This window comes from Cetorhinus maximus, chromosome 10 (assembly GCF_964194155.1).
Source record: "Cetorhinus maximus chromosome 10, sCetMax3.hap1.1, whole genome shotgun sequence".
NCBI lineage: Eukaryota > Metazoa > Chordata > Chondrichthyes > Lamniformes > Cetorhinidae > Cetorhinus > Cetorhinus maximus.
The window spans coordinates 136328474-136340998 of NC_135888.1; the positions used below are offsets into that span (position 1 = coordinate 136328474).

General features: G+C 42.2%; 1 protein-coding gene across 1 annotated transcript in view; it reads right to left on the reverse strand.

Moving 5' to 3' along the window:
* Positions 1-12525, reverse strand: part of diaph1 (diaphanous related formin 1) — a 348897-nt gene that overhangs the window by 70843 nt on the left and 265529 nt on the right. The window contains exon 24 of the mRNA XM_078551232.1: positions 11134-11259. Within this exon, the coding sequence (XP_078407358.1) occupies positions 11134-11259 (126 nt within the window). The remainder of the gene's footprint in view (positions 1-11133; positions 11260-12525) is intronic.

Consider the following 12525-nt stretch of genomic DNA (forward strand, 5'->3'; position numbering starts at 1 on the left):
TAGAAGAGAAGCAGGGTGTACTTATTAAGGACAATTTCTCAATGATTGCAAGCGGGTAGCTGTGTCCTAGAGTTCCATTCTGGGGCCGCTTCTGTTCACATGCATGATCAGGGCTGGCTGGGCCAAATGGTTTGTTTCTCTGTTGCCATTTCTATGCAATATTATACAAAACATCTTTTTAATATAGTATTTCAGGCAGCTTAATGAACATGATGTTATGCATCCATTGTTCCACTTGTAGGTTCTAATAGACAGCGGGCCACAATAAGTGCAGCAAACTTCATTTGTGTATGAAGCCCCAAACACATCAAAAATGTAAAGTACAAGGCAAGCATGCAGTCAGCCTCTGTTAAGTACACTGACAACACACAAATTTACCTCTCCAAACACCAATCCCCTGACTGTAACAGTTCTGAGCTGTCTGAGGAAGCCACGGGAGCCTTAATCTCCTAAAACATATCAATGGTAAAGCCATGATTTAAGTTCTTCCCAGAAACTCCATGCTTTAGTCCTCAAATCCATACTCCAACCTGACTGCTTGCTCCCAATAAGCCTGACAGTAGCATAACTGTTTGAACAATTTCAGTTTCAAACCCCATTTTGCACTCAATGAGACTGAAAGTGACACTTCCACAATACTACCTGCCTCAGCTACCTTATTCCTTTGTGTCACCCAGCAACCCCCACCCAAGCCAAGGTTTGCTTTTGCTTATTACAAACTCCAGAACGTGGAAGCCCATTGCCTGCATTCTGTTACTTCCTAAGTTCCACTCACCCATCACCCCTTTCCTTGCTAATCTTCATTGGCTACCACTCCTAAACATCTCATTTGAAAATGCTCAACCTCACCTATGGCATTGCTCCAACCTACCTTTGCAACATCCTCCAACACCACATCCCAGCTTGCACCGTTTGCTCTGGTTTTTCTTAATTATTTATTCATGGGATGGGAGGGTTGCCCGCTTTCATTGTCCATCACTAACTGCCCTTGAGAAGGTAGTAGTGAGCCGCCTTCTTGAACTGCTGCAGTCCTTGTGGTGCAGGTGCTCCCACGGTGCTGTTAGGGAGTGAGTTCTAGGGATCTGACCGTGCGATATTGCTTCAAGTCAGGTGTGTGACTTGGAGGGGAATTTGCAGATGATGGTGTTCCCATGCATCTGCTGTGGAGAGGTCATGGATTGGAAAGTGATGTCGCAACACACTTGTGTTGTTGTTGCAGTGCACCTTGTAGATGGTACAGACTGCTGCCACTGTGTGCCAGTGGTAGAAGGAGTGAATGTTTAAAGTGGTGGATGAATGTTGATCAAGCAGGTTGATTTGTCTTAGATGTTGTTGAGCTTCGAGTGTTGTCAAAGATGCACTCATCCAGCCAAGTGGAGAGTATTCCATCACAATCCTGATTTGGGCCTCGTAGATGGCGGACTGGCTTTTGGGAGTTAGGTGAGCTACCTGCCGCAGAATTTGAGTTTTGACCTACTCTTGTTGTCTTGGTATTTTTATTTTTTTCATTCATTTGTGAAATTTGAGCATCATTGGCAAGGCCGGCATTATTTGGTAGGTTATGTTTCTGGTCAATGGTAACCCTCCAGGTTATGGCTGCTGGGGGAATTCAGCAGTGACAATACCATTGAACGTCACGGGAAGCTGGTTAGATTCTCTCTTGTTGGATATGGTCATTGCCTGGCAGTTGTGTAGGGCAAATGGTACTTGCCACTTCTCAGCCCAAGCCTAAATGTTGTCCAGATTTTATTGCATGTGGGCACAGGCTTCTAATTGGTCTCTCACATTCAACCCTCTGTAAAATTGCCATCCACAACTCTGCTGTCTGTGCCTTAACTCACACCAAGTCCCGCTCCTCTACCATCCCTATGTTCGCTGAACTACAATCGAGCTCCAGTCAATCAGTGCCTTGATTTTAAAATTCTCATCCTTGTTTTAAAATTTCCTCATGGTCTTGCCTCTCCCCATCTCTGTAATCTCCACCAGCCCCACAACAATCAGAGATATATCCACTGCTCTAATTCTGGTTTCTTGATCACCCCAATTTTAATCGCTCCATCACATACCTTCAGCTGCCCAAGCGCTAAGCTCTAGAATATCTCTCTACACCTCTTTACCTTGCTTTCCCTCTTGTATGATATTCCTTAAAATCTACTTCTTTGATCAAGCTTCTGATCATCTGATTTAATACCCCCCTTATGGCTCAGTGTCATATTTTGTTTTATAATGTTTCTGTGAAGCGCCTGGGGATGTTTTATTACTTATATCTATATAGTGTGTTTAAGGTAAATTGTCGTTTAATGTCTGAGGAGTTGTGAATGTTACTAAAACTGCAATCAGCAGAGATCACCCCCACTTACGACATGAAGGTTTCTAGTGAAACAGCTGAAGATGGTTGGGCCAGAGGACGCTACTCTGAGGAACCCCTGCAGCAACATACTGGTGCTGAGATGATTGGTCCTTCAATAACCGCAGCCATTCTCCTTAATGATAGTTATGACTCCAACCAGTGGAGAGTTTTCTCTCCAATTTCCATTGACTTCAATTTTGCTAGTGCTCCTTGATACCACACTCAGACAAATACTGTCTTGATGTCAAGGGCAGTCACTTTCTCCTCATCTCTGGAATTCAGCACTTTTGGCCATGTTTGGGCCAAGATCTGGAGGTGAGTGGCAGATCACTGCTGCCCCTCTACTATATCCAACCATTGATCTACAGCACTCGGTCATTTACAGCCTTGCATTCTGTAATTCTGTCCCTGCCTTGCCTCATCTTTCCTCACTTTTAAAAGCTTTTGCAAAATATGATTGCTCAACCAGATCACGGCTGGTAAAGATCCTTCATCGGAACTGACAAGTGATTTATATTAAACAGTAAACCTATCTTTTGCTTTTACAGGCACTGACAGAAACACCAAGACTGAGAAAAAGGCACCTGCAAAGTTTAACAAAGTTAGTTGTTACATCATTTTGTTTTTGTACACTGCTACAATTCCCTGAGAAGTCAAGTGAATCAACTAAAACCTAAGAATAAATGGGCTTTTATTCAAACTTCATCAGCACTTCATAAGCTGCTTAAACCGATGATCATGTTAAAATCAAATTACTTGATCATCAAAGCATTTAAAGAAAAACTGAAAGGCAATCTTCTTAAAACTTCTCAAGTTAGCTGGTCTTTGAAAACTTCCAGGGCATCTTTATTTGAAGTATGTAACAGCTAAAGAAAAGGGATTTCACTCTTAAAAATACTATTAGTGCTTTGGTCTAAAACCTACAGCACTCATTTTGAATATTTGGCTTCACCCTTCAGGCAATTTGAATGCTGCGACCTCAATTAATTCTATACAATATTCTTCAGCACAAAATTGAAAACCACATACAATGCACGAGGATGTTGCTAATTCTGTCTTGGGCTTTACTCTGATCCTTTTCCTCATTTCATATTTTCCTTCACTAAATCTTCAATTACTAAATTAACAGGTCAGCAAGTTTAAAACTATGCAACTAAAGGGACAGAGAGAAATTTATTGATCACCAACTGTTAGATTGAACTTGATGACAAGAGGCTACTGATGTGTCATAGTAGGAATGCAAATGTAAGTTTCCTATAAAGCTTGGCTTCAAATATTCCATAAGACCATAAGACATAGGAGCAGAAATTAGGCCATTCGGCCCATAGAGTCTGCTCCGCCATTCAATCATGGCTGATAAGTTTCTCAACCCCATTCTCCCGCCCTCTCCTCATAACCTTTGATCCCCATACCAATCAAGAACCTATCTATCTCTGTCTTAAATACACTCAATGTCCTGGCCTCCACAGCCTTCTGTGGCAATGAATTCCATAGATTCACCACTCTCTGGTTAAAGAAGTTTCTCCTCATCTCTGTTCTAAAAGGTCTACCCTTTACTCTGAGGCTGTGCCCTTGGGTCCTAGTCTCTTCTACTAATGGAAACATCTTCCCCACGTCCACTCTATCCAGGCTTTTCAGTATTCTGTAAGTTTCAATCAGATCCCCCCCCCTCATCCTTCTAAACTCCATCGAGTATAGACCCAGAGTCCTCAAACGTTCCTCATATGTTAAGCCTTTCATTCCTGGGATCATTCTCGTGAACCTCCTCTGGACCCTCTCCAGGGCCAGCACATCCTTCCTGAGATATGGGGCCCAAAATTGCTCACAATATTCTAAATGTGGTCTGACCAGAGCCTTATAAAGCCTCAGCAGCACATCCCTGCTTTTATATTCTAGTCCTCTCGAAATTCCAACTTCAGAGTACATTTTGTAACAATTACATCATTTAATGAAGCATCAAGAAGGTATGAAAAATCTACAGCATTAGCAATAGTCCCAATTTTAACTACAAATCAGTTTGCAATATTGTTTTACAATGCATGATTCACAGGAACAGAAGCAAGTCAGAAAATGTCTCCCTCCTATGTATACCAGTGAATTGCATGAGCTGGAAACAATCATGCAAAAGTCAGTGAATAATGAAAACATGAATGCAGGCAACATAATCTGTAAATCAATTTCCTGTTAGGGTCAGTTTTGCTTACGTCAGTTCACATCTGTGCTATTAGTGCTACACAATGTTTTTAGGGACATTTCAGTATACATGTCAAGAATAAATAATTACGATCTTGCAATGTGTGTGCAAAATCATTTAAGAAAGTCAAACAGGGAAAGCACAGAAAAGTGCATCAGCACAAATATAAGGATGGAGGAATGAAGAATTGGCAATGTAGACATTAAATCACCACGATGCATCAATACTGAATTCCTGTTTTACAGCGACAACATGCCTAATTCCTATCTATTTCTGGCAGTAGTCTGATTACTTCTAATGAGTTTCATGTATCCCCTTGTATATAAATTAAGTTGTTTCAGATTTGGAATTGCTCTGACCTACATATGGGGAACATGCCATTCAAAGTACTGGTTAGGGAGCTATCCACAATAAGCTGTTTATACCCTATTTGCCTACACTCCTGGATTATCTTCCTTTGTTCCTTCTGGTCTTGCTGTTCATGTGTTTACTGTGTTAAAGTTTTTCTTTGCATTATTGAAGACAAATTAATTAAAAAGTTAAAAAAAATTAGAACAATGCCAAATAAATATGGAACAAGAGCATGGCATTCAGAAACATTCGGGCCAACATTTTGCATGGCAAACTTCACCAGGAATCTTACAGGACCTGGTTCTGAAGAAGTGCCAATATTTCTACTATAGGCAAGGGCATCGACCTGAAATGACGTTTTTACAACAATGAAACAGGCCATTTAGCTCAAAAACTGTTTAAGTTCCACGCGAGCTTCTTCCCACTATTCTTCAGCTAGCCCCATCAACATGTCTTTTATTCCTTTCTATCTTATGCGCTTACCCAGCTTCCCATTATGTATCTATGCCATTCACTTCAATTTCTCCTTTTGAGAGCGAATTCCACGTTCCAACTACTCTGAGGGTAACAACTCGCCGAGGCCCCTTCAATAGCACATTCTAATCCCGTGACCTCTAACCACTTAGAAGAACGAGGGCAACAGATGCATGGGCACACTATCATCTGCAAGTTCCCCTCCAAGTCGCACATCAACCTGACCTTATTTTTTATTCATTCATGGGATGCACGTGTCGTTGGCTACGCCAGCAATTATTGCCCATCCCTAATTGCACTCGAGAAGGTGGTGGTGAGCTGCCTTCTTGAACTGCTGCAGTCCATGTGGTGTAGGTACACCCACAGTGCTGTTAGGAAGTGAGTTTCAGGATTTTGACAGTAAAGGAACGGCGAAGTCAGCATGGTGAGTGGCTTGAAGGGGAACTTCTAGGTGGTGGTGTTCCCATGTGTCTACTGCCCTTCTCCATCTAGATGGCAGTGGTGGTGGGTTTGGAAGGTGCTGCCTAAAGAGCCTTGGTGAGTTTCTGCAGTGCACCTTGTAGATGGTACATGCTGCTGCTACAGAGTCAGTGGTAGAGGAAGTGAATGTTTGTGGATGTGCTGCCATTCAAGTAGGCTGCTTTGTCCTGGATAGTGTCAAGCTTCTTGAGTGTTGTTGGAGCAGCACTGATCCAGACAAGAGGACAGTATTCCATCACACTCCTGATTTGTGCCTTGTAGATGGTGGACAGGATTTGAGGAGTCAGAAGCGAGTTACTCACTGCAGGATACTTAGCCTCTGACCTGCTCTTGTAGCCACAGTATTTATATAGCTAGTTCAGTTCAGTTTTTGGTCAATGGTAACTCCCCAGGATATGGATAGTGGGGGATTTAACGATAGTAATGCCACTGAAATGTCAAGAGGTGATGGTTAGATTCTCTCTTGGTGAAGATGGCCATTGCCTGGCAATTGTGGGGCATGAATGTTACTTGCCACTTGTCAGCCCCAAGCCTGGATATTGTCCAGGTCTTGCTGCATTTGGACATGGGCTGGTTCAGTATCTGAGGAGTCGCGAACGGTGCTGAACATTGTGCAATCATCAGTGAGCATCTGCACTTCCGATCTTATGACGGAAGGAAGATCATTGCTGAAGCAGCCTAGGACACTAACCTGAGGAACTCCTGCAGTGATGTCCTAGAACTGAGATAATTGACCACAACAACCACAACTATCTTCATTTGTGCTAGGTATGACTCCAACCAGCAGAGAGTTTTCCCCCTGTTTCCCATTGACTCCAGATCTGCTAGGGTGCCTTGATGCCACACTCAGTCAAATGCTGCCATGATGTCAAGGACAATCACTCTCACCTCACCTCTGGAGTTCAGCTCTTTTGTCCATGCTTGAGAAAAGGCTGTAATGAGGTCAGGAGCTGAGTGGCCCTGACGGAACCAAAACTGAGTGTCAGTGAGCAGGTTATTACTAAGCAAGTGCCACTTGATAGCACTGTTGATGACCCCTTCCATCACTTTACTGATGATCAAAAGCAGACTGATGGGGCAGTAATTGGCCAGGTTGGATTTGTTCTGCTTTTTGTGTACAGGACATAACTGGGCAATTTTCCACATTGCCGGGTTGATGCCAGTGTTGTAGCTGTACTGGAACAGCTTGGTTAGAGCACGGCAAGTTCTGGAGCACAAGTCTTCAGTACTATCGCCACAATGTTTTCAGGGCCCATAGCCTTTGCAGTATCCAGCGCCTTCAGCCACTTCTTGATATCCCATGGAGGGAATCAAATTGGTTGAAGACTGGCATCTGTGATGCGGGGGACATCCAGAGGGGGGCCAAGATGGATCATCCACTCGGCACTTCTGGCTGAAGATTGCTGTGAATGCTTCAGCCTGATCTTTTACATTGATGTGCTGGGCTCCTCCATCATTGAGGATGGGGATATTTGTGAAGCCTCCTCCTCCTCCAATGAGTTGCTTAATTGTCCAGCACCATTCATGACTGGATGTGGCAGGACTGCAGAGCTTAGGTCTGATCCGTTGGTTGTGGAATCGCTTTGCTCTATCATTTGCTGCTTCTGTCTGGCACGCTAGTAGTCATGTGTTGTTGCTTCACTGGGTTGACACCTCATTTTTAGGTATACTTGGAACTATATTGCTGTTCCTTCAGTGACAAAATCCTGTAATTCACTTTCTAACAGCACTGTGGGTGTACCTATACTACATGGACTGCAGCGGTTCAAAAAGGTGGCTCACCACCACCTTCTCAAGGGCAATTAGGGAAGAGCAACAAATGTAGTCCTAGCCAGCCACACCCATATCACGTGAAAGAATAAAAAAGGTTTCTCCTGAATTGATCATTGAATTTATTAGCGACCATCTTATATTTATAGCTCCTAGTTCTAATCTCAAGTGGAAACATCGGTTTCGCACTCCACAGATGCTGCTTGACCAGCTATTATTTCTTGTATGTTTGTTTTTCATTTCTTGATCAGATGTTCACATCCCAATTGTAAAGTCAGATTATAAAGAATTACGACTTTCTTTTTATTCTCAATGTAGTTTTTAAAAGGACATTGTGTGAAGATAACCAATGGAAAGGTATAATCTATTTTTGGGTATTCTGCTCAAATACTTGTTTGTAACCAAATCTGTAATTTCACATGCTACATGACATTACAAATGCATTTGTTATCTTCCTTAAATTGTGTCAGTGTTTGCATGACCTCAAGAATCACGACTATTCCTCGAGCCAACACCAAAAGCCTATATTAGGCTGGACTTCAAAGCACAAGTAATAGTGGCGCCTGAGAACCACAACATGCAAATCATAACTGTCTCCTTTGGGGTCTTGTGCTGAATTTCAGGGAATTGTTTCTTGCTCTGGAGTCATCAAGTCAGCTGTGCTATGTGTTGAATCATTGTATTCCCCTCGGCTAAATAGATTGCCAAACTTCAAAAGCTGCTTTACAGAAAACAGTGAAAATCAATGAGTTACTGTTAATTTTTCTTAAAGTACCAATCAGGGCTATAAAAGTGGATCTTCTCCAGTTCATTACAACAGTAAGTAGCATGTCCAGTAAACCTCTTACTGTGTTCTCAATCTGACAGAGAGTTTTGGAGTGCTTGAAGCATCATCTTGATGCTCAGTTTAACCTTCTAAAACCCTGATTTTAAGCTTTAAAAATGGTTCAGAGCTTGTGATCTCCACTCAGTTCATGGTCCTAGGATTTTCCAATTTTAGTTCCTATTATGGGCAGTGTTAGCTGATCTCAGAGCTCCATGTGGTCCTACTGGCCCCATTGCACCGGGCACTGAGATATCATTACAATGACTCCTACTGAAAAGAGCATGCGCATGCTAATTGAAGAGAGGATTGGGTTTGGTTTGGCTAACGAACCTGCTGACACAAAGTATATCCAATGTCAATGGAGTGGTTTCAGAACAGGAGTCAGCACATTCTGCCAAGGTGGGAGAAAAGAAAAAGTCCTGTAACATGTAAGATTTATTACTGGTCACTTAAAGCTGCAGGGCACATTTCAAGAACAACTCTTATTTGCAATGTTAAATCAAGCAGCTCCCAGTTTCATTCCGGGTACCTGCGATCAAGGAGTGTTACATGGGACCTGTAAGAGGAAAACACTGCCCACACATATTGAATGGATTAATGCACTAAACTCAAATCACCACATTATCTGCAGAGATATGGTGAAGGTGCACATCTCTCACATCAGTCAGCACGCACAGTTCAAGGAGCCACTCCTATGCCAGGCATATGGAATCAAATAAATCTGCGCTGGAATGACGGTCACACTAAAGGGACTGTAGTAAAAACATTGTCAGAATAAACAAGATAACGATCTTGTGGGTAAAACAGCTTTGCATCATTTACATCCCTGCTGGAAACAAAACATTTGCTTATTTAGAAATACGTTCTTCACCGCTTCATTAATACAACTCTCACTGCCTCTATTCTTGGTTCCTTTATCTTCAGCAAGAGATAAAACTTCTAACGCTTATCTACATTCATCTAATACATACTTTAGAATTTGCAAGGGAGTCTTCAGCTGCCAGATCTTATTCACAAGTACAAACCATACCGAGATTTTTTTTAAAAAGGGCAACAATCGTATATCATTCTCCAGATTACTTCCTCTCATCAGGAGAGGATCTGTGCCCAAACTGTTGATTTATCTTTTGTCTTTTCAGATGCTGACAGATCTCAGATAATTTGAACATTGTCCATTTGTTTTATTTCCTGTATTTATAGCTTTTTCCTTTTTATCTCTACTGTTCCAATTCATAGCTCATTCTCTCCCAGATGCACATTATTCATGGTATGAAGAATCTAGACCAATAGACCACTGAAAAATTAGAGAGAGCAGGGTCAATATGACCCTTGTTAGCTCCTTAAAAGAAAAATCACTGGAGTAAGTTAATTATTTGTCTGCCAATAAGCCCCATGAATAGAACATTTGCTTTTTTCCCTGGCTGGGGAATCTTAACCTTCAGCTCCACTTTTCTGCCCAGTCCCCACATCCCTCTGCTCCCTGAGACTCCAAAAACCTGTTCATCTCAGCCTTAAATATATTCAATGATTGAGCATCTACAACTCTCTGGGGTAGAGAATTTCAAAGATTCACAATCCTTTGATTGAAGAAATTTTCCTCATCTCAGTCCTAAACGATCGTTTCCTTATCTTGACATTGCACCCGTGTCTTAGGAACACAGGAATAGGAGTAGGCCATTCGACTCCTCGAGCCGACTCCACCATTTAACTAGATCATGGCTGATCTTCTAGCTCAATGCCATCTTCCTGCACAACCCCTGCGCCCCTTAATGTCATCAGTATCTGGAAATCTATCGACCACTGCTTTGAACAGGGGCTAGGGGAGTGGACAGGAAGGATGAGTTGAAGCTGAAGATCAGCCATGATCATACTGAATGGTAGAGCAGGCTCAATGGGCAGTATGGTCTTCTCCTGCCCTGAGCTCTTAAGATCACAGGGACAGGAGTAGGCCATCCAACCTACTGGGTCTGTTTCACAATTCAAAAAAATCATGGACTCCATTACAAGCCTTTGCTTCATATTCCTTGATACACTTATTTAGCAAATATTTATCAAATTTCAATTGATGCTGCCTCCAAAGTTTTTTCCAGGGTGGAGAATAGGGTTTCAGGTTTACACTTTGTGAAAAAAATATTTCCTGATACCACTCCCTAAATGGCCTATATCTAATTCTAAGATTATGCCCTTTCATTCTGGATCCCCCGCACCAGAAACAATAGAGTGGGTACAGAGTAACCATCAAGTGCCCTTAACATTTTAAAGATCTCAAACGGTTACCCCTCAGCCTTTGAAACAGTATGAATACATACACATACTCTACATTAAGCGTTATAACTACATCTTTTCCCACCTGACGATTGGTTGTCAGTCAGCCTGTTTAACTCAAGATGTTGGAATTCATTAGCCATCATATTTTCAGTACAAGGATAATTAGCATTATTCTAGATTTTCCAATTAGCATTACTGTAATATTGGCAGAGAATCTGGCAATAACAAAAAGTGGTTAATGCTGAATGGAAAATCTGGAATAATGCTAATCTTCACCCATTCCCTTTCGTTTCAAGAGCTCCTTCCCAAACTTTATATTTGTTAAACTTATGAAACAAAGGTAGGCAGGCAATGGCTAATATCAACATAAATCAAATACGAAGAACAGGTTTTAATTTAATTGAGCCAAGTGAAAGGATATTGTCATTTTCTCTACAAACTTGTCTTCTTCACTGTTGGATTGTGGGAAGCTCTCGATGTCTTTTTCCAAAGTGGCAATCTGTTTCCCCATTTGTTCGAGGTTCTTCTGTAGCATTTCTGCAGAAACTGTAAAGAGCACAAATAAGTCAATTATCTCAGCGCTATTTGCCTTCTTAGATCTGCATTGTATGGAATTACAGGAACAGAGGTTTTGTGTGTGGAGCTAGATGATCTGAGCCACTGCAACAGTGGAGGCTACATCCATCCTCAAAAAGAGAATCAGTCATGTACACCAATCGCTGATTCTTGTTGGAAACTGTGTAGATGCATAGATTGCACAAGGAAAGGGTTAGATTTAGCTCCATGATTGAATGGTTTTTAAACAGTGACTGTTCAGGTTCACAATAAAGAATAGACATTTAGGTGTGGCACAATGGAGCTCTGTCAAGTTTCTGTAGAAGCATCATATCTGACATTGATTGCGATCTTATCCCTCATCTACATACATGTACTGCCTGGCAAAAGTCACTGGACATTGATCAGGTGTGCTGATTTATTGTTGCTCCAGCCTGGCAATGAGAGGGAAGATGAAGGTGGTGGTTAACTAAATACTTTTGGCCCCCTCCTATTACTCATCTATAGGCTGCACCTTGGTGACATCATCTCAAATAAGTCAGTTTCCACATGTACACTGACATTAGCCAACTCTATCTCACTACCACCTCTCCCAACCCCTCCACTGCCTCTAAACTGTCACACTGCTTGTCTGACATCCAGTATTTAATTGGCAGAAATTTCCTCTAATTAAGTATCAGGGAAACAATTGATTTTGGTCACTGCCACAAACTCTGTTCCCCAGCCACCGACTCCATTCTTCTCCCTGGCTCAAGGTTGAACCAGACTGTTCACAATATTGAAGTCCCATTTGGCCCCGAGCTGAGCTTCCGGCCTCGTATCCGCTCCATCACTGAGGCCGTCTACTTTCACCTCTGTAACACTGCCCATCTCTGCCTTGCCTCAGATCACTTGTTACTGAAACCCTCATTCAAACCTATGTTATCTCAAGGCTCAACCGATGCTCTCCTGGATAGTGGTCTCCCAACTTGCTCTAGAAACCTGATATTATCCAATGCTCTGGTGTCCGCACACTAATTCACAACAAGTTCCGTTCACCCCTCACCTCTGTGCTGTTTGACCTGTACTGGTTCATGGTGACATATCAATTTTTAAATTCTCATCGTTGTTTTCAAATCCCTCCATGGGCTTGCCTCACCCTATTTCGGTAACATTGTCTAGCGCTCCATACCCCTTTGAGATCTTTGCACTCCCCCGCTTCTGGGTTCTTATGCATTCCAATTTTCATCACTCCACCACTGGTAGCCATGTCTTTAG